General features: G+C 38.5%; 2 protein-coding genes across 2 annotated transcripts in view; one reads left to right on the forward strand and one right to left on the reverse strand.

Moving 5' to 3' along the window:
* Positions 1-1,703: 1,703 nt before the first annotated feature.
* On the reverse strand, positions 1,704-6,132 carry LOC103516407. Its single transcript, XM_008481371.2, has 7 exons — positions 6,023-6,132; positions 5,290-5,623; positions 4,692-4,784; positions 4,336-4,415; positions 4,025-4,068; positions 2,057-2,213; positions 1,704-1,890 (listed from the first exon to the last, which is right to left on the reverse strand). Exons 2-7 carry the CDS (start codon positions 5,596-5,598, stop codon positions 1,704-1,706), a joined length of 870 nt encoding a protein of 289 aa, XP_008479593.2. The 5' UTR covers positions 5,599-5,623; positions 6,023-6,132.
* Positions 6,133-14,752: 8,620 nt separating this feature from the next.
* The window catches only part of LOC103516410 (mitochondrial basic amino acids transporter-like), a 12,523-nt gene continuing 7,314 nt past the window's right edge, over positions 14,753-19,961 (forward strand). Inside the window, exons 1-3 of the mRNA XM_026828817.1 lie at positions 14,753-15,127; positions 15,864-16,280; positions 16,500-16,874. Of these exons, the coding sequence (XP_026684618.1) occupies positions 15,953-16,280; positions 16,500-16,874 (703 nt within the window). The 5' untranslated portion in view covers positions 14,753-15,127; positions 15,864-15,952. The remainder of the gene's footprint in view (positions 15,128-15,863; positions 16,281-16,499; positions 16,875-19,961) is intronic.

A 19,961-nucleotide genomic window follows, 5' to 3' on the forward strand; every position in this document is an offset into this window, starting at 1 on the left:
GGGTGAATTTCTGCAGTGAAATAAATGGAGGCAAAGTTAGAAGACATTTTGCGACACACAAAGGAACGTTGTCATTGGTGGCAAGATATAAAATATTTGTTCTTTCATAGCAAACTATCGAATAGCTACCTACTTGTTATTTTACTTTTTAAACAAATTTGCGAAAATCTTGAAAATTCTCATTTATATGTTTTTTAGGTGATTTTGATTTTTGTTTTTCCTCCCTGTCTTCTCTTAGTTCGTTTATTCCTTTTTTTTAGTTGGTGAAAATTTTATTTTATTTTATCAAGTAGTACCTACCTATACAAATTTTACTACATGTCTCATCCCCGGCTAGTACTCCATGTTCTATCAAGGATTTTAATCTGGAGACAGCAGACTTGTCGAAGTTTCTTTTGTTTACTTTGGATTTGGAAAGCAAAGGTAAGAGCCATTTCGCAACTAGACTGCAAAATGTAGAGCTGTATTTCGTTATGTGACTTTTTTTTTTTAGTCATCATACGAAATTTCTCTTTGGACTTAGTTTTTGAACGCATATTATCTTAAGACTGCTATTTGTTTTTGTTACCCAAAGGTTTAAAAGCCTTGAGTTAATGGAAGCTCAAAAAATTTTGAGTTCTGTTTGTGAACTTGGATTGTAATGTAAACCCACTTTTGATCAAAGTTCACAAGAGTTTCATTTTACCTAAACCATTTACATATTTGGAATAGGAATGTTCTCAACAACTCGAGCATAACATATTTTCAATGAAGGGCAAAACTTTTTCTTCACGCTACTACTAAAATTAATTAGAATTCTATGTTTTGTTTTTAATTGTTAATAAGTGATAATATTATGTTTTAATGTAAAGTGAAACATCAAGAAGAACTTGATTATAGATAACAAAGCAACATAAATTTCTGTCGTGACGTACCTACGCGTCGTTTTAGGTTTATTTTTATTTCTTTATTATTTCTTTTATAGGTCGTTTTTTTTTTTCATGTTAAAAATAGAATCGCCCTATTTTGGGCCAGTTTCGAAGGGAACTCTACCATTTTTATTTTATTTTTATTATTTTTGTGATTGCATTGATTTCGCTGCAAGGAAATGATGCAAGCTATTCAATAAATAATCATCGAGCAAAGACTTTATATTTTCTTTAAATTATATTGTTAATAAGTCGTAATTTTTCTTCGTAGGAAGCATTGTTTCTTGTTTCAAAGGTCCTCTATAATGTAAACACTTTAAACGAAACCTGGAGAATGATGTTACTGTGGGGTTTTGTAGTTTTCTGTATCGGGGACTTTGAATTGGTTCTAAACTTGATAATCGACTTTATTGTTTCTTTTGTATATTTTATATCTTCTGCTCTGCCCCTCTCTATCTATCTCTTTCTCTCGCCTTTGTTATGTCTATTTATTTATTTTTTTGTTATTTGTTTAAACCTAGTTTCTGTTTAATTTTATTTCTCTCCCCCCCCCCTTTGTATTCTATCCACCTTCCCCTTTTTATTTATTAAAAATATAATGTAGAAATAAGCGAGACAGCATTAAGCAGAAAAGAACAATTAATTATTCCCCTTATGGATGGTTCTTTTCGGCTAAATGCTGCCCAATTAACACAGTTCAAATTAATTTGAAAATTCACAAATTAGATTTACATACAGACTACAAAACAACCACCATTCTAATTCTACTTTATAAGACTACTTACTCTAGTCTACTTACGACCCTGGCTGTCGCACGAACCAGTGACCAAGGGACTGTGAGTCGGTTACCTGTTGCTGATAAATGGGATGGAGGGGGGAGGTGGAAGAACAAGTGGAGGAGCCACTGGAGGACATATTGGATTTGTAAGGAGAGAAATGATTCACGTCATAGACAGGATAGGAGGAGTGGAGAGGAGAATATCTGGGGATAGAAAAGATTAGTGTTAATTTATCACGGATACCTACCTCATCCTAAAAAACACTGAACTTCTTTGAGAGAACCCTATTTTTGGGGATGTGGCACCTATTGTTAACCTATCCGCACCCCACTTTGGATGCCTTGAACCCTCCTGGTTTAATCCACTTACACCTGTTCATCTTCACTGGAACCTCTGGGTCTAGGAGGACTGAAGTATTTATATCCAGACAGGGTGGTGTACACACCAGACGGGCGAGAGGGGTCAGTAGGGTGAGGGGGACGATGTTTGGAGCGAGACTTCCTTGTAGTACAGGCTAGGGTTTTATCTGCGGCAAATAGATAAACAGACAAGTCTTACAAACGGACAGAAAATAAGCATACGAATAGTCAAAGTCAGACCTATGCGATTTTTAACGCCGAACCAAATGGTGCAACTTCTAACACTATTGGACTTCAGTTGAAAAGTTACGGGTTCGATACCCCCCTGTGTAAAGGGATTTTTGTAGTTTTTCTATAAATAGGCATGTAAATTCTCAAATTTGAGTCGCATACATCTCAAACTTTCTACATCGAGTTCCTCAGAAAAAATCACCTAGGATTGTCTATTTAGCTATTTACATGCCTATTTATAATAAGAACCTAGTAAAATCCCTTCACACAGGGAAGTATCGAAGCCGTAACTTTTCAACTCTAAGTCAAATAGTATTAGAAGTTGCACCATTCGGTTCGGCGTTAAAAATCACATAGGATTAACTATTCACCAGCTTATTTGTCAATAGTCCTGTTACCTACGTTAAAACGAGTTAACCAGTGCTCAAAAAGTCGAATCGCTGAGTCTAAAGCAACGGCTGTTATTTAGAAATTCAATGCAACAAGCAGTACCTACTAAAATTAAAAAAAAAAGGTGAGTTTTGAAATCAACTCAGTGACCACATTTTAGGAACCGCTGCCGAACCGTTAAATAAGATGCGACTTTTGACTACAGTACCTACTAAAATTAAAAAAAAAAAAGGTGAGTTTTGAAATCAACTCAGTGACCACATTTTAGGAACCGCTGCCGAACCGTTAAATAAGATGCGACTTTTGACTCATCTTTGGGATTGAATCCCAACTGAGCTACTCAGTAAAAGGAACTACTCTTTTTTTCAACTCGCATACTATACCCCCCCCCATCATACCGTCCGATTTGATCTTTGAATAAGGCAGGCGAAAAAAAGAAAAGAAAAAGATAATAATAAAAGATTCAATTTGAATTCTTTTATTATTATCTTTTTCTTTTCTTTTTTTCGCCTGCCTTAGGCCCGGTACGATTGAATCCGGGCTTAAGACAGGTGAAAAACAGAAAAGAAAAAGATAATAATAAAGGATTCAATTTGAATTCTTTTATTATTATCGTTTTCTTTTCTCTTTTTCACCTGCCTTAGGCCCGGTACGAGTGTTTTTTCGTGAATTTTTTTTTGACGATTTTTTTTTTTTTACAAGTTTTGAAAGAACTACTCTTGAGGATCTAGTTCACTGAAAAGAGTAGTTCATTTTTTTTAGCTCAATGAACACATCTCTAATTATGTTCCGAAGCGGTTCCGAAACTATGGCCACTAGGGAGTAAACATTTTAAATTCTCAAATTTACACTATTCGGGTCCACTAAGCATTCTTCCTTATGTAAATTTTGACGAGAAATCGATTGGTGCCACTTTCAAGATTGTCCGACTTACAGTTAAGGAGTTACGGGTTCGAGACTCGGCGAATTAAAGAAAAAAAAACCGATTTTCTAAAGGCCTTCTTCAACAGTTTCTGTTAAAGATATTTGAACACTATCCGACTCACGGTTAAGGAGTTACGGGTTCGATTCTTTCCTGTGTCAACAAATTTTAATGATTTTCGAAAAATACATAGATCTATAAATGTAGTGGAGAGTGAACTTATGCTAGAAAAGTGAAATTACCAACCTAGTTAGCTTGATTGGTAGAGCGTCTGCCTTGTAAGCGCTAGGCCGCGGATTCGATTCCCGTCCGGGGCGGATTTTATCCTGAACAGATAATGCTCGTTGTCGGAACGACTGGCTTTCTCCTGTCCTTTCTTCTTTTTCTCTTCGATTTCGGGAAGATAAGACTTTGGCAGAAAAAAAGAGAACTTACCAAGTTCTTCATTTTCCGGAATTGAAGAGGGGGACTGTCGGAACCTGTGAAATACAATAAACAAGATCAGTTCATTATTTGTTAGGACAGACAATAATCTCTCATTTTATTTGTGTACCTATTCTTATCTTAATCAAAAAACACATACCTAATTTCTAGGTATGTTAGATAAGTGGTAAACACCTAGATATGTACAAACCTAGTAAACATTACTTTAGTAGCCAAAACAATACTAGTAGGTATACCTAGTTAAATACTTACCGCAGTTGGGGATCAAACCCTGGACTACCTACCTGCAAAAAAAACCTTACCGGGTGTCGCTAAAGTCTCCACCAGTCAGGTATATAAGCATCAACTTGTCCACCAGAGGGCTCATCCAGATCTCTTGAGCCTATAAAACAAAATAAATATCTATTTTACCTACAGTCTTTCTCCGTTCAGATTAGATCTAGTAACAACTTACAAACCTAGTAAACATTACTTTAGTAGCCAAAACAATACCAGTAGGTATACCTAGTTAAATACTTACCGCAGTTGGGGATCAAACCCTGGACTACCTACCTGCAAAAAAAAAAAAAAACCCTTACCGGGTGTCGCTAAAGTCTCCACCAGTCAGGTATATAAGCATCAACTTGTCCACCAGAGGGCTCATCCAGATCTCTTGAGCCTCGTCTTCCCTACATAACGTACTGTAGGGTGTGTCCACACTGTAAGGGACATTGACATCCATCGAGTATTTGTTCTCTCGCTCCTCGTTATACTGAAATGGAAAAAAAATGGAGCCAAGTTAGAGGAAGAACACACTTTCTCCTTAAAAAAAAGGGGGGAGAGTTCTGATAGAGGGAACTGTAACTGATGCTAAAGCTAAAGTCTTAGCGTTCAGAAATCGAAGAGAGAAGAAGGACAGGGTAGCAAATAACTAGCCCTTCTGATGACGAACCTTATCTGTTTAGGATAAAGTTCGGCCCGGTCGGGTATCAAACCTTAGCGCTTACCGTTTACAAGGCAGGCATACTACCCTTCAAACTAACTAAGCTGGCTGCTGGTTCAATAATATCAACTACGTCATTGCTCCAAAAATGCCAGCCTAGTCTGTTAGCTTAGTTGGTAGGGCATCTGCCTTGTAAGGTAAGCGTTAGGTCGCGGATTTCATCCTGAATGGATAATGTTCGTTCTCAAAAAGGCTGGCTTTCTCCTATCCTGTCTTCCTTCTCTCTTCGATAAGTCTTACAGAAATTTAGCTCATTCATCCACAGCCAACTTACCTCATAGTTCCCATAGCTGGCCAGTCTGCTCTGAGGTATGACGTCCCGCACAGTCCTAGCCGTGGCGAAGGTGTTCTCATTCCTCTGCCTCTCCCTCTCCTTCAGGAACATCTGGTACCATTTGGAGCTAGCGATATTGTAGGCATCCGGGCACTCGTTCCAAATTGGGCTCCCTTCGAGACGAATCCGCGCGAGGTTGTCCTGGACTTGAAACGGACTGTAGAGGCCGCTGCTGTCTAGAATGGCGCTCTCGAAGGTGCTGTCTTCCAGCTGGATCCAACATTCCGGAATGAGCTCCACAGCAGTCATGCTTCTTGATTAGAGGGAAGATCCACTGAAAATGAAAAAGATAGGAAGATATTGGTTCACCCTTTGTCCAGTCACTATCAGGTGTGATGGGTATGATACCTGATAGTGAGTGGCTGGCCTTTGGGATGAATTCTACAACTGTGACAAGTGTAAACGGGAAAGATCATCTGCCTATCTATCTATTTAATAAAAGTACAACGGAATAACGACCATTAAGTGGAGTGTAGAGGCAAGACAACCACCTCCAAACAGCATCACTACTCCATTTTATCTCCTTGTAAAAGAAGATAAAATTCTATGCCTAGCATGAGGTTGAACCCTCATTCCCCTGGACCTGGAACTTCAACAAAGAAAACGGTCTAACCACCACAAACCAAACCACCAAGTCAACAAAAGTACGTGCATAAATACACAGATACCTTACCTTGCGAGAGACTTGAGCTGAATTATATCTGCAATCTAACACTACTCTAAAACGAAAATGACTGGAAGAAAATAAAAAGGACTTTCAACCTACTTGCTCAAAGACTGGCCACGAAAGAAAGGAAAAATTCCTGCTGGAAAATATAGCAAGGTCATTGACATTTCGACCTTGAAGTAATTTTTCGCCAAGATATTTCGGCGGCTTTTGTTTCGATATGGAAACGCACCTCAAGTTAGAGTGCATTGAAAGATCTTGAAAGCTCTCCTGATGATGAAATTTTTGCCGCCTACGCGACGGCTTTCAAAATGGAATTAAATCAGCTGTTTGGAAATTGAGAGAAAGCATTTTCAAGCTTTTCGATTCAAGGTCATAGAAGACTTTTCTTTAGCAGATTTTCTTCTAGAGCAGCCAGCCTAGTTAGCTCGGTGGGTAGAGTTGTAAGCGCTAGGCCGCGGGTTCGATTCCTGCCCGGGGCGGATTTTATCTCGCATGGATAGGGTCCGTTAGTCCGTTCTCATAACGGTTGGCTTTCTTTTTTCCTGTCTTCCTTCTCTTTTCGATTTCGGGATGATTAGACCTTGGCAGAAACAGTTGCCTCTATGAAGCCTCAAAAAAAAAAAAAAAAAAAAAAAAAAAAAAAGAACCACTCAAAAAAAAATAATAATAATAAAAAAATAGGTAGGTATCGTGATGGGAGATGTTTACCTATAAGTAGGTGCTGGGTAACTCCGGCATTTGATTGAACATTGTTTTTCGACCAACACCGCCCCAAGGTCTTTTCTCTACCAGGGAGGTATTCCCCGAAAAACGATAATGTTTTTTGTTTTATCAATCTTATTCACCTTTCAAAAGATTTTTGCTTCACCTTTGACATGCTGATTGGCAATGGCCGCTAACTGTTACCCCCCTCCTACTGGACTTCTCTTATCACGTTCACGCTTTAGCCTTTTCACACCTGACTTATCAGCGTAAGGTTCTTTATTTCATCAGACTAAAGGCGATGCAAATTCGGGTATAATAGTGTCCATTTTATATTGCTCGAATAGGAGAGAATTATCGTTTATCGTATTCGATTACCATATGTGAAACAAAACATAGCTGAACCAATGAGATTGTGAGATTTCGCTTTCTGCAGCAATTGTTTACGTTAAAAGCGAAATCCGATTAGTTCAGCGAAAAAAAGTCAGATAATCAAAAACGACAACTCTTTACCCCGGCAGTAGGCTGAGTAGGCTACTACTACTACTACTATTATGATGGTCATGCAACTTTTCAAACAATGTTAATGATATAATGATGATAAATCGGCTGGGACCCAGTAGCGGGGTGGAAATAATCTGTTGAGGTGTGATTGACTTTCGCGGTGAGCACACCTAACGTTTGATCAAAGGCCCTATTTAGACTACCTGGGCAGTTATGCGGATGCTATGGGTGTCACTTGACTGTTGAGTTATTATTTGTTAGGACAGACAATAATCTCTCATTTTATTTGTGTAGGGGAGAGTGGGGTAATTGTGCGCACCTAAGCACCAACTGATATTCTAAGGTCCCTGTTTAAGCTAGAGAGTCAAATAAAAAACATCGCGCATTTCGGTCAAAAGCTAACAAGTTAACGTCGTTACTGTAACAGTCATCTTTTTGGGAAACGGCAAATAATCGGACAGTCAAAATCGATTACAGAAGTTTGACCTAATTAATTAAAATTTCTTTTTGTGTCTTTCCATTTTTTCTTGTTCGTGTAAAGATTTCATCATTCACAATTTCATACAGGAGTATGTTCTACTAAAGGTTACATAGGTTCTCGAATTTGTCGGAATCCCCCAAAGGAGTGATATTCTGTTCAAGGAGTGAAAGAACCTCAGTACGGAATGACTTTTCCTTCCAAGCACGGATCTTTTCTCAGCAAGGAGTGAAGTCTCAACAAAGGAGTGGTCTTGTCTTCTGGAGTAATATTTCGTCAAGTGATCGATACCTATATTTGTTATTGAGTTCTATCGGTAGTCACAATGTATTCTTGGTGTTACTTCGGGGCCGGATGGCTGTCAGGTGAGTCACCTACGTAATATTAATTTGTCAAACAAAATAGTCACTTCTATTAGTCTTGAAACAATTGACCATTTCATACCTATTAAGTACTCGCAATTATTACATTGTCATATTAGAGTCATTATGACATTGACATTTATGACCTACATTTTAACGGTTTAGTATGGCATTAGCATTTCCATTTACTTTTATTTCTTTAAAGGCATTCCGCGGCAAATGACGGTTTGGATGGTCACTCTTCCAGGTACCTACATGCCACGGTCGGTGGTGCTTAACTTCAGTAAAAAACTGGTCGGAATGGTGCGAAGTAAACAAGGCCCAAAATTTGCAAGATATACCCACGCTCGTACACAAAATGTACAATAATACCTGGGGGTCATAGTTTTGACCCCGGACATTTAATAATTTTTCAAGTAAATAAAAAGGTATCTAGGTACCAACTTCGGAGAGAAAATAGAGAACTTGTGAATTCGCCACATCCACACCAATTCAGCTTTGAATTCGGGGATTTTGTCACATCCACTAATAAATTCCAAATTTACAAATAAGAAGGTACTAACCTACATACGAGTAGGTAGGTAGGTACTTATTACGTAAACGAAATATTTTAAATTTTACTATGGTCATGAAAATATTTTAGATAATAGAATAGTCGGTGAACATAGAACATAGGTGCATACGTCTCCCATTAATTTATTGGATTTGTTTACACCTGAGAAATTAATGGGATGCATTTTGGCAAGGGTCCCATAGTTGACGCTATTCCAGGCTGCTTTCACACGACTGAGATTCGTCTTCTTTGCTAAACCAACCGATTGTCTACTTAACTTATTTTTGATTATCAAAGTCATTTAGAAATTTTACAATTATCGATGGTCATTCCTTCACATACAAGGCACGGTCGATGGTGCTTAACTCCAGTTGACTAAGGGAAATTTCGTCCAAGCATTCTAGACTAGAGGTTCCTGATTTCCTTCATATGGCTGAATATGGTCATAAGCTCATATGTAAGTCTTAATAATTCAAAATCGCAAAGCGTTGATGAATCTTAGCAATATAGGTACGAGCTTTTTATGCATTAAGAATCAACAAATTAGCTGCTGACGAAAAAGAAAAGATGTATCCGGCAGACCCAGAGCCCTTATGTAGAGTGGTGTGTTAGGTCAAATGAGTTTTTCATAGCAATTTGGTTGTTCGATAGGAATTTAACGTCACTGTATAGCTGCTAAGTCTTTTAGTTACGAACTTTGGTTGCCTTCCCATTGAAAAAGAAAACAAAAATGATAAGCATAAAACAAACAAACAGAGGTAGACGGTTACATAACAAAGTAACCGCATGTGGAAGAATCCTATTTTCGACCCCTACGGTCAAATCAAGGCACATGTACCTATGTATATTCTATAATCTATATGCTTTGGATGCCACACTGCCCAAGCCTGACCATGTCAAAAATTTTAAAAATAAAACGTTCCGCGATCGTTATTAATAATTTAGATATTAAACATTTGTTTAGTTTTAATTGTTTTGAAATTTCGGAGCAATCTGTTATTTTTCTATGAGAAAGTATGCACTTTATGCTAAGACCGAAGTATAGTACTCCATTTGGATTTGGGGGACCCTACATATCCCTACATAGTCCCTATACATATACCCGAGGCCCCTCGCACCGCGTAGATGAGATATAGGTACGCCATCAGTGGTCTGCGCTATTTTAAGCTGACGATTACTATGACTTACGCTATTTTACGCTGATTCACACGTTTGTAACCTGTTGCTCAAGGGAGGAATCAGAAGCATTATTGTGAGGAACACGAAGAGAGATCCACTTACCCAAATTCACGGGCTGATTGTAATAAAGAGATGGCATCTGCATCAAGGAACTGATGGCGTCTATTTGGAACAGGGATCCAAAAATGACAACTAGAGGATAGAAGAATCGGGTCATGGAATCGGCAGCAATCCAAAGTGGTAGAAGTAACAAGAGAATCAATCCTGAAAATATCGAAATACATATATGAGGAATGGCAAAGATAAGAGTTCAAGTTCATCAAGATCAGAATTTATCATCACTCAAAAAGAGGCCACTAGGAAACCAGAACCAAAAGGGCTATTCCACTATGTGGATCTCGTAGCCCCATTTTAGTGATAATATACATACGTATGTTTCCATTGTAGTTCTTCCCGGGTTTGTTTTATATGGTACACACTATTTTTCCATAGAAACCGCTTTTGCACCATTTATCTGTCTGCCAATTTTCTTTTCATGACGACGAAAAAATAAAATTTTACTGGAGCAATGACCAAAGCATTTTACAATACTTGGTCTTCAAGATGTTTGGTGCCATTTTTTGGGCTACTAGGTAAGTCTAACTTGCCTGATATCTATTTCTAGGTGTACGAGTATTGGGTACATATAATATTTAGGTTCTAGTTACTAGATGAACATAACTTGATGTTCTCTACTTTGATATATTCCAGGCGTTGTACTGCAACTTCCGTCGACTACAGTGGCGACTGCAGACTGCACCAAAAACTACATGGAAAATACACAACTGAGACTGGAGAAATGCATTTTGGTAATGTCATGTCGCGTCAGTGCGTAGCTATAATTCTACAAACATGACAAACAACGCATTGTCCTATTTCCTTAATAGCTAGCTTCCTATGTCATGTCGCGTCAGTGCGTAGCTATAATTCTACAAACATGACAAACAACGCATTGTCCTATTTCCTTAATAGCTAGCTTCCTCTGATAAAACAGACCTCCCTGTATTTTGCATTTATGATGAGCTACAATCATCAAGGTTAAGTAGGTACTAATTTCATTTTATGTGTTTAACGTTTAACTTCACTGTATAACTTTTAAGGTTTTTGATGACGGGGGTTTCACCCCCTATACGCGGTGACAAGCCACCTACTCTGACACTCACAGTAACCTCATCCAGCCAGAGTGGGAAAGGGAAAAGTGAGCAGCCCGCGATTGCCCAGATGGTCACCCATCCGAATACCAACCACTTGCAACGTTACTTACCTTCAGTGAACCATTAGGGACCGGGGTTAAGGTTTTTGATGACGGGGGTTTCACCCCCTATACGCGGTGACAAGCCACCTACTCTCACACTCACATTAACCTCACCCAGCCAGAGTGGGAAAGGGAAAAGCAATTGCCTAGATGGTCACCCATCCGAATACCAACCACTTGCAACGTTACTTACCTTCAGTGAACCATTGGGGACCGGGGCATTCAACGTGCTCTCGCCGCTATATTTTAATTCATTTCAACCACCCTGTATTTCTACTGATAGCTGCCATTATCACCCTAACAACTTAGCCATGCATTGTCTACAACTGTGAACAGGGACCGGGGCATTCAACGTGCTGTCGCCGCTAGCTATTAATTAATTTCAACCACCCTGTATTTCTACTGATAGCTGCCATTATCACCCTAACAACTTAGCCATGCATTGTCTACAACTGTGAACAATAGTCGGGGACCCGGGCATTCAACGTGCTCTCGCCGCTATATATTAATTCATTTCAACCACCCTGTATTTCTACTGATAGCTGCCATTATCACCCTAACAACTTAGCCATGCATTGTCTACAACTGTGAACAATAGTCCTAGTGCCAAACAATTTGCCCGAGGATTAATACCTACTCTAATATAATTTATTACCTTGATATTGATAAAATGAAAATGGACAAAATGGACAAGTCATTGTGTTTTGCATTTCGAGGTGAGGTGTTTTCAGGTCCCGATACTGCATTGATTTGGTGGGACGTTGTGGATTTTCTTATCGTTCAACGCAAAAGCTTCAAATCTCGACCCTTCTTCGATAAGTCAATTGTAGTTTTCATTATAATAGTGAGTTAATAGCAATAAGAAATAAGATTGAGCTCTACTTATTCAATTATTGAATATCAATTTAAGGCAGGCACATAGGTCACTACTTATAGAAAGTAATGCAAATAAAATCGACCTAATATCACCAAACAACCACGAAGGTAATAATTAGGTATGTTCAAGTAAGTATAGTTAGTAATCCGATACTGTTGAGTGATTCCGTAAATCACGATCACTTTGTGCTGATTCTTCCGTTTATATCGACGTCACGGCCAGAGAAAACATCGCGCATTTCGGTCAAAAGCTAACAAGTTAACGTCATTACTGTAACAGTCATCTTTTTGGGAAACGGCAAATAATCGGACAGTCAAAATCGATTGCAGAAGTTTGACCTAATTAATTAAAATTTCTTTTTGTGTCTTTCCATTTTTTCTTGTTTGTGTAAAGATTTCATCATTCACAATTTCATACAGGAGTATGTTCTACTAAAGGTTACATAGGTTCTCGAATTTATCAGAATCCCCCAAAGGAGTGATATTCTGTTCAAGGAGTGATAGAACCTCAGCACGGAATGACTTTTCCTTCCAAGCACGGATCTTTTCTCAGCAAGGAGTGAAGTCTCAACAAAGGAGTGGTCTTTTCTTCTGGAGTGATATTTCGTCAAGTGATCGATATATTTGTTATTGAGTTCTATCGGTAGTCACAATGTATTCTTGGTGTTATTTCGGGGCCGGATGGCTGTCAGGTGAGTCACCTACGTAATATTAATTTGTATCTTCTTCTTCTTTCTCGCCTTTTCCCGTATTCATACAGGGTCGGCGTTTTTTATCAGCATCTCAATCAGTCCTAGCTAGGGTGATTGCTAATATTACTAGTGGTTCTGTGAACTGTAGACCTCACTCAGATTCTTTTGCCTAAGAAAAACACAAACACTAAACACTTAAACGGGCGGACCCTTTGCTATCTAAATACACAATTAACCCTAACTAAACCTATTCATAGCGGAACAGACATTCAAACAAACAAATACGTATTGTACAAACATCTAAAATTCTAAACCAAATGTAAAATGGTCTAGTTAAAACATAGACCTCACTATCGTTCGGTCAAATATGTAATTATGTAGTCAAACAAAATAATCACTTCTATTAGTCTTGAAACAATTGACCATTTCATACCTATTAAGTACTCACAATTCTTACATTGTCATATTAGAGTCATTATGACATTGACATTATTTTATGACCTACATTTTAACGGTTTAGTATGGCATTAGCATTTCCATTTACTTTTATTTCTTTAAAGGCATTCCGCGGAAAATGACGGTTTGGATGGTCACTCTTCCAGGTACATGCCACGGTCGGTGGTGCTTAACTTCAGTAAAAAACTGGTCGGAATGGTGCGAAGTAAACAAGGCCCAAAATTTGCAAGACATACCCACGCTCGTACACAAAATGTACAATAATACCTGGGGGTCATAGTTTTCACCCCGGACATAAAAGGATTTATTAATTTTTCAAGTAAATAAAAAGGTATCTAGGTACCAACTTCGGAGAGAAAATAGAGAACTTGTGAATTCGCCACATCCACCAATTCAGCTTTGAATTCGGGGATTTTGTCACATCCACTAAAAAATTCCAATTTACAAATAAGAAGATACTAACCTACATACAAGTAGGTAGGTAGGTAGGTACTTACGTAAACGAAATATTTTAAATTTTACTATGGTCATGAAAATATTTTAGATAATAGAATAGTCGGTGAACATAGAACATAGGTGCATACGTCTCCCATTAATTTATTGGATTTGTTTACACCTGAGAAATTAATGGGATGCATTTTGGCAAGGGTCCCATTCATAGTTGACGCTATTTCAGGCTGCTTTCACACGACTGAGATTCGTCTTCTTTGCTAAACCAACCGATTGTCTACTTAACTTATTTTTGATTATCAAAGTCATTTAGAAATTTTACAATTTCGATGGTCATTCCTTCACATACAAGGCACGGTCGATGGTGCTTAACTCCAGTTGACTAAGGGAAATTTCGTCCAAGCATTCTAGACTAGAGGTTCCTGATTTCCTTCATATGGCTGAATGTACATGGTCATAAGCTCATAAGTCTTAGTAATTCAAAATCGCAAAGCGTTGATGAATCTTAGCAATATAGGTACGAGCCTTTTATGCATTAAGAATTAACAAATTAGGTGCTGACGAAAAAGAAAAGATGTATCCGGCAGACCCAGAGCCCTTATGTAGAGTGGTGTGTTAGGTCAAATGAGTTTTTCATAGCAATTTGGTTGTTCGATAGGAATTTAACGTCACTGTATAGCTGCTAAGTCTTTTAGTTACGAACTTTGGTTGCCTTCCCATTGAAAAAGAAAACAAAAATGATAAGCATAAAACAAACAAACAGAGGTAGACGTAGACGGTTACATAACAAAGTAACCGCATGTGGAAGATTCCTATTTTCGACCCCTACAGGCAAATCAAGGCACATGTATGTATATTCTATATGCTTTGGATGCCACACTGCCCAAGCCTGACCATGTCAAAAATTTTAAAAATAAAACGTTCCGCGCTCGTTATTAATAATTTGGATATTAAACATTTGTTTAGTTTTAATTGTTTTGAAATTTCGGAGCAATCTGTTATTTTTCTAATTAAAATAAGTTGTAATAAGTTTCCGACATTGTAAAGTGAACCGAAAGTGCAAAGTGCATTTAAAGTTGTTTTTTTTTTTTTTTTTTTTTTTTTTTTTTTTTGGAAAAAAAAGACTCCTTGGTGGATTTTTTTTTTTTTTTTTTTTTTTTTTTTTTTTTTTTTTTTTTTTTTTTTTTGTAGGAAAGTAGGAAGTTTCTTAAACTGTCATTGTACTCATTGTCTCATATTGTGAGGTAGCGTAAGATTAAAATTTGTAATCACGAATAGGTATCTAATTAACCATTTAACCTTTCTTCAAGTTAAGAGTGCATATTCCTAGAAATGTACATACACCTACCTATGTACAATTGTACAGTGTACCTACACAATTAAGCAGTAATGCCTACATTGTTTTAATATTCAGTTATCTTTTGAAGCGAGGATTTTTATTCATGCCATCAATTTCTGCGAAGATGAACCATATTGTGACCCATTGTTATCAACTCATTGATATTTCTGTACGGTTATCAATTTTTATCAAAGACCATTCTTTCGAAACAAGAACGTATATGGTAGGTACAGGATATACGTAGGTATGTAGAGTAACACATTATTACCGAGTGATTTCACTATCAGCATTTTCTAATGGAGCACATGTTTTCCGATGGGTTGATAGCTATGCCACTATGCCATGCACTGATAACGGATGTAAAATATTATTCATCTATAGGTAATTCTATACTGTTGAGGAAAATTCTTAAAAAAGTAGGTATACCTACAAAAAACACATTGGCGGGTATCTAGGTACATAATTCTTAGTACATACAAGATATGTTATACATATGTTAATACAAGACCAAGATACCTATTCTAAAATGTACAACGTAAACAACTGAAAATAAAGCTGAATAAAATTTAGACACTTTTACCTATTTGTCTGACATTTAGGCTAAATGGTACAAATAGCAAGAAGTAGGTATACCTACAAAAAACACATTGGCGGGTATCTAGGTACATAATTCTTAGTACATACCTACAAGATATGTTATACATATGTTAATACAAGACCAAGATACCTATTCTAAAATGTATAACGCAGTGGCGTAGCGTGGTCTAAATTCAAGTGTAAGGCGTGTAGGGTACTAATTTCCATCATCCATGCTCTTCATGGATTGGCATAGAAAAATTGTCTCAGTTCAAGTTGTGAACTGACTATAGTTTACAAAACTATCCGTGAAAAGAGATAGGTGTCATACAAAACCAGACCTTATATCAATAAAAATCTACACAGATTTAATTTACCCACAGGTAAAATCTACTAATAAATAATAGACAAATCCCAGATTTTTAAACAATAGATGCACTTGAATATTTAAACCTTATACCGGGCAGAGTAGATGCTGTTCCCATTTCACAACTACTTGGGCCCGGGCAATCATCTGGACAATGGACCTCCTATCGACGATGACGATGAAATCGCCCTCCGTCACGATGAGGCCTACGAAACTGCCACAAGTCCAGAACAAGTCCGCCAGGCTGATATAGAAGCCATCAGGGATTTCAACACCAACTATGTCGCTACAGGGAATTGGCATTCGGTTGTTGGAGCGATAGGATTGACTTGGAAATATGAAGTGGAACAGTTCACAGGGGTTCTGTACCCACCAGTGGATAAGAGCGGGTGGACTCCGGTCATCCAAGAGGTTCTATCCTTATACACTACTGGTAGGTAGCTGTAGTAACGAGACAAAAAACACAACTTTGAATTTTAGTCAACGTGACTAACAAAATACTCATCTCGCATCAGTTAGTGAAATAGATGCGTCCAATTATATGACACCTGTTGAGGTTAAAGTGGGTTATTGAGCAGTCAGCATCAATTTCATGCTTTAACCAAGATTCTTAAGCCCATCATAAAGTGAACAACATTTGCCTTTGTTTCAGGGGTGATGGGGTTGCTGGTGGGGCATCCCATGGATACAATCAAGACGAGGACCCAGACAATGCCAGACAAAACTATGATTCAAATCATTGCCAACACATTCAAGCTGGAGGGGTTTCGTGGCTTCTACAAAGGTTTCCTAGCACCCATGCTAACTACCGGAGTGACGAATGCTATATTCTTCGGAGTCTACGGAAACACGATACGATATCTGCGGAGCATATCGGAATCGTCGGAAGAGTACCGCTGTGATGGCTTTCTGGCTACTCCGTTATGGGATTGGAATGAATTTTTCAGTGGATCTATTGCTGGCGCCATCATCACTGCTGTAGGTGCCCCAGTGGAAGCCATCAAGACGCGTTTACAGGCCAATGCGGGTAATTATTCAATGTACGGAGTCCTAGGAGTCTAGGAGAGAATAGAATAGAATATACCTTGTTTATCCTGGGATAGGACTGGAAAGTCCCTTTTCCCCCGCAGTCCAACCCGTTCTAGTGCTTCTCAATTTCCTTTTCAAATTTCCATTGAACTTTTTGGTGCACTTTGTCACGAATTTCAATTGTAGTCAAAGATTTTTGAGGGAGTTAAAAATATTACAGCTTTGATTTTATCTTCGTGCTTTATTGATTAGGTGATAATGATAACTGTGATAAGAAATATTGCAAATCACATGTATGTCATTTTACATTTGACATGTGACAAAAATTGGTGTCACACTGTCATGTCAATCGTACGAGCGATACATAAAACGAAATACTTGATTTCTTCAAACAATAAGGCTCATTGATGAGATTTTGAGATCAATAGCACCACTCAGATTAATTGCAGGCAGAAAACAAATTATCAAGGACATAAAAAATGGGCCTTTTAGATGTAGGTATACTGTGGTAACTGGGGATTGACTCCTTTTCAAGCGTAAAATCCGAGTTATTAGCCTTATATAATGATTGTTTTCGGCCATTGATGTTGCCTACTCAATGTTGCTTTTTCGCATTTCAGCGGTTGACAATCAAAAGTTCAAGATGGGGAATGAATGTGGCACCACTTGGTCTACAATTCATAGTTGACGCTATTTCAGGCTGCTTTCACACGACTGAGATTCGTCTTCTTTGCTAAATCAACCGATTGTGTCTACTTAACTTATTTTTGATTATCAAAGTCATTTAGAAATTTTACAATTTCGATGGTCATTCCTTCACATACAAGGGCACGGTCGATGGTGCTTAACTCCAGTTGACTAAGGGAAATTTCGTCCAAGCATTCTAGACTAGAGGTTCCTGATTTCCTTCATATGGCTGAATGTACATGGTCATAAGCTCATAAGTCTTAGTAATTCAAAATCGCAAAGCGTTGATGAATCTTAGCAATATAGGTACGAGCCTTTTATGCATTAAGAATTAACAAATTAGGTGCTGACGAAAAAGAAAAGATGTATCCGGCAGACCCAGAGCCCTTATGTAGAGTGGTGTGTTAGGTCAAATGAGTTTTTCATAGCAATCATGAAATGGGAAAAAAATGGAGCCAAGTTAGAGGAGGAACACACTTTCTCCTTGAAAAAAAAAAAGAGGAGAGTTCTGATAGAGGGAACTGTAACTGATGCTAAAGCTAAAGTCTTAGCGTTCAGAAATCGAAGAGAGAAGAAGGACAGGGTAGCAAAAAACTAGCCCTTCCGATGACGAACCTTATCTGTCTAGGATAAAGTTCGCCCCGGTCGGGTATCAAACCTTAGCGCTTACCGTTTACAAGGCAGGCATACTACCCTTCAAATTAACTAAGCTGGCTGCTGGTTCAATAATATTTATCAACTACGTCATTGCTCCAAAAATGCCAGCCTAGTCTGTTAGCTTGGTTGGTCGGGCATCTGCCTTGTAAGGTAAGCGTTAGGTGGCGGATTTCATCCTGAACGGATAATGTTCGTTCTCAGAAAGGCTGGCTTTCTCCTATCCTGTCTTCCTTCTCTCTTCGATTTCGGTACGAATAAAAACCTTAGCAGTTGCAGTTCTCTTTATCAAACCTCTTGGGGAAAAAAAACTCCAGAAGTCTTACAGAAATTTAGCTCATTCATCCACAGCCAACTTACCTCATAGTTCCCATAGCTGGCCAGTCTGCTCTGAGGTATGACGTCACGCACAGTCCTAGCCGTGGCGAAGGTGTTCTCATTCCTCTGCCTCTCCCTCTCCTTCAGGAACATCTGGTACCATTTGGAGCTAGCGATGTTGTAGGCATCCGGGCACTCGTTCCAAATTGGGCTCCCTTCGAGACGAATCCGCGCGAGGTTGTCCTGGACTTGAAACGGACTGTAGAGGCCGCTGCTGTCTAGAATGGCGCTCTCGAAGGTGCTGTCTTCCAGCTGGATCCAACATTCCGGAATGAGCTCCACAGCAGTCATGCTTCTTGATTAGAGGGAAGATCCACTGAAAATGAAAAAGATAGGAAGATATTGGTTCACCCTTTGTCCAGTCACTATCAGGTGTGATGGGTATGATACCTGATAGTGAGTGGCTGGCCTTTGGGATGAATTCTACAACTGTGACAAGTGTAAACGGGAAAGATCATCTGCCTATCTATCTATTTAATAAAAGTACAACGGAATAACGACCATTAAGTGGAGTGTAGAGGCAAGACAACCACCTCCAAACAGCATCACTACTCCATTTTATCTCCTTGTAAAAGAAGATAAAATTCTATGCCTAGCATGAGGTTGAACCCTCATTCCCCTGGACCTGGAACTTCAACAAAGAAAACGGTCTAACCACCACAAACCAAACCACCAAGTCAACAAAAGTACGTGCATAAATACACAGATACCTTACCTTGCGAGAGACTTGAGCTGAATTATATCTGCAATCTAACACTACTCTAAAACGAAAATGACTGGAAGAAAATAAAAAGGACTTTCAACCTACTTGCTCAAAGACTGGCCACGAAAGAAAGGAAAAATTCCTGCTGGAAAATATAGCAAGGTCATTGACATTTCGACCTTGAAGTAATTTTTCGCCAAGATATTTCGGCGGCTTTTGTTTCGATATGGAAACGCACCTCAAGTTAGAGTGCATTGAAAGATCTTGAAAGCTCTCCTGATGATGAAATTTTTGCCGCCTACGCGACGGCTTTCAAAATGGAATTAAATCAGCTGTTTGGAAATTGAGAGAAAGCATTTTCAAGCTTTTCGATTCAAGGTCATAGAAGACTTTTCTTTAGCAGATTTTCTTCTAGAGCAGCCAGCCTAGTTAGCTCGGTGGGTAGAGTTGTAAGCGCTAGGCCGCGGGTTCGATTCCTGCCCGGGGCGGATTTTATCTCGCATGGATAGGGTCCGTTAGTCCGTTCTCATAACGGTTGGCTTTCTTTTTTCCTGTCTTCCTTCTCTTTTCGATTTCGGGATGATTAGACCTTGGCAGAAACAGTTGCCTCTATGAAGCCTCAAAAAAAAAAAAAAAAAAAAAAAAAAAAAAAGAACCGACTAT

The sequence above is a fragment of the Diaphorina citri genome, unplaced genomic scaffold, assembly GCF_000475195.1.
Source record: "Diaphorina citri unplaced genomic scaffold, Diaci psyllid genome assembly version 1.1 scaffold1563, whole genome shotgun sequence".
Classification (NCBI taxonomy): Eukaryota; Metazoa; Arthropoda; class Insecta; order Hemiptera; family Psyllidae; genus Diaphorina; species Diaphorina citri.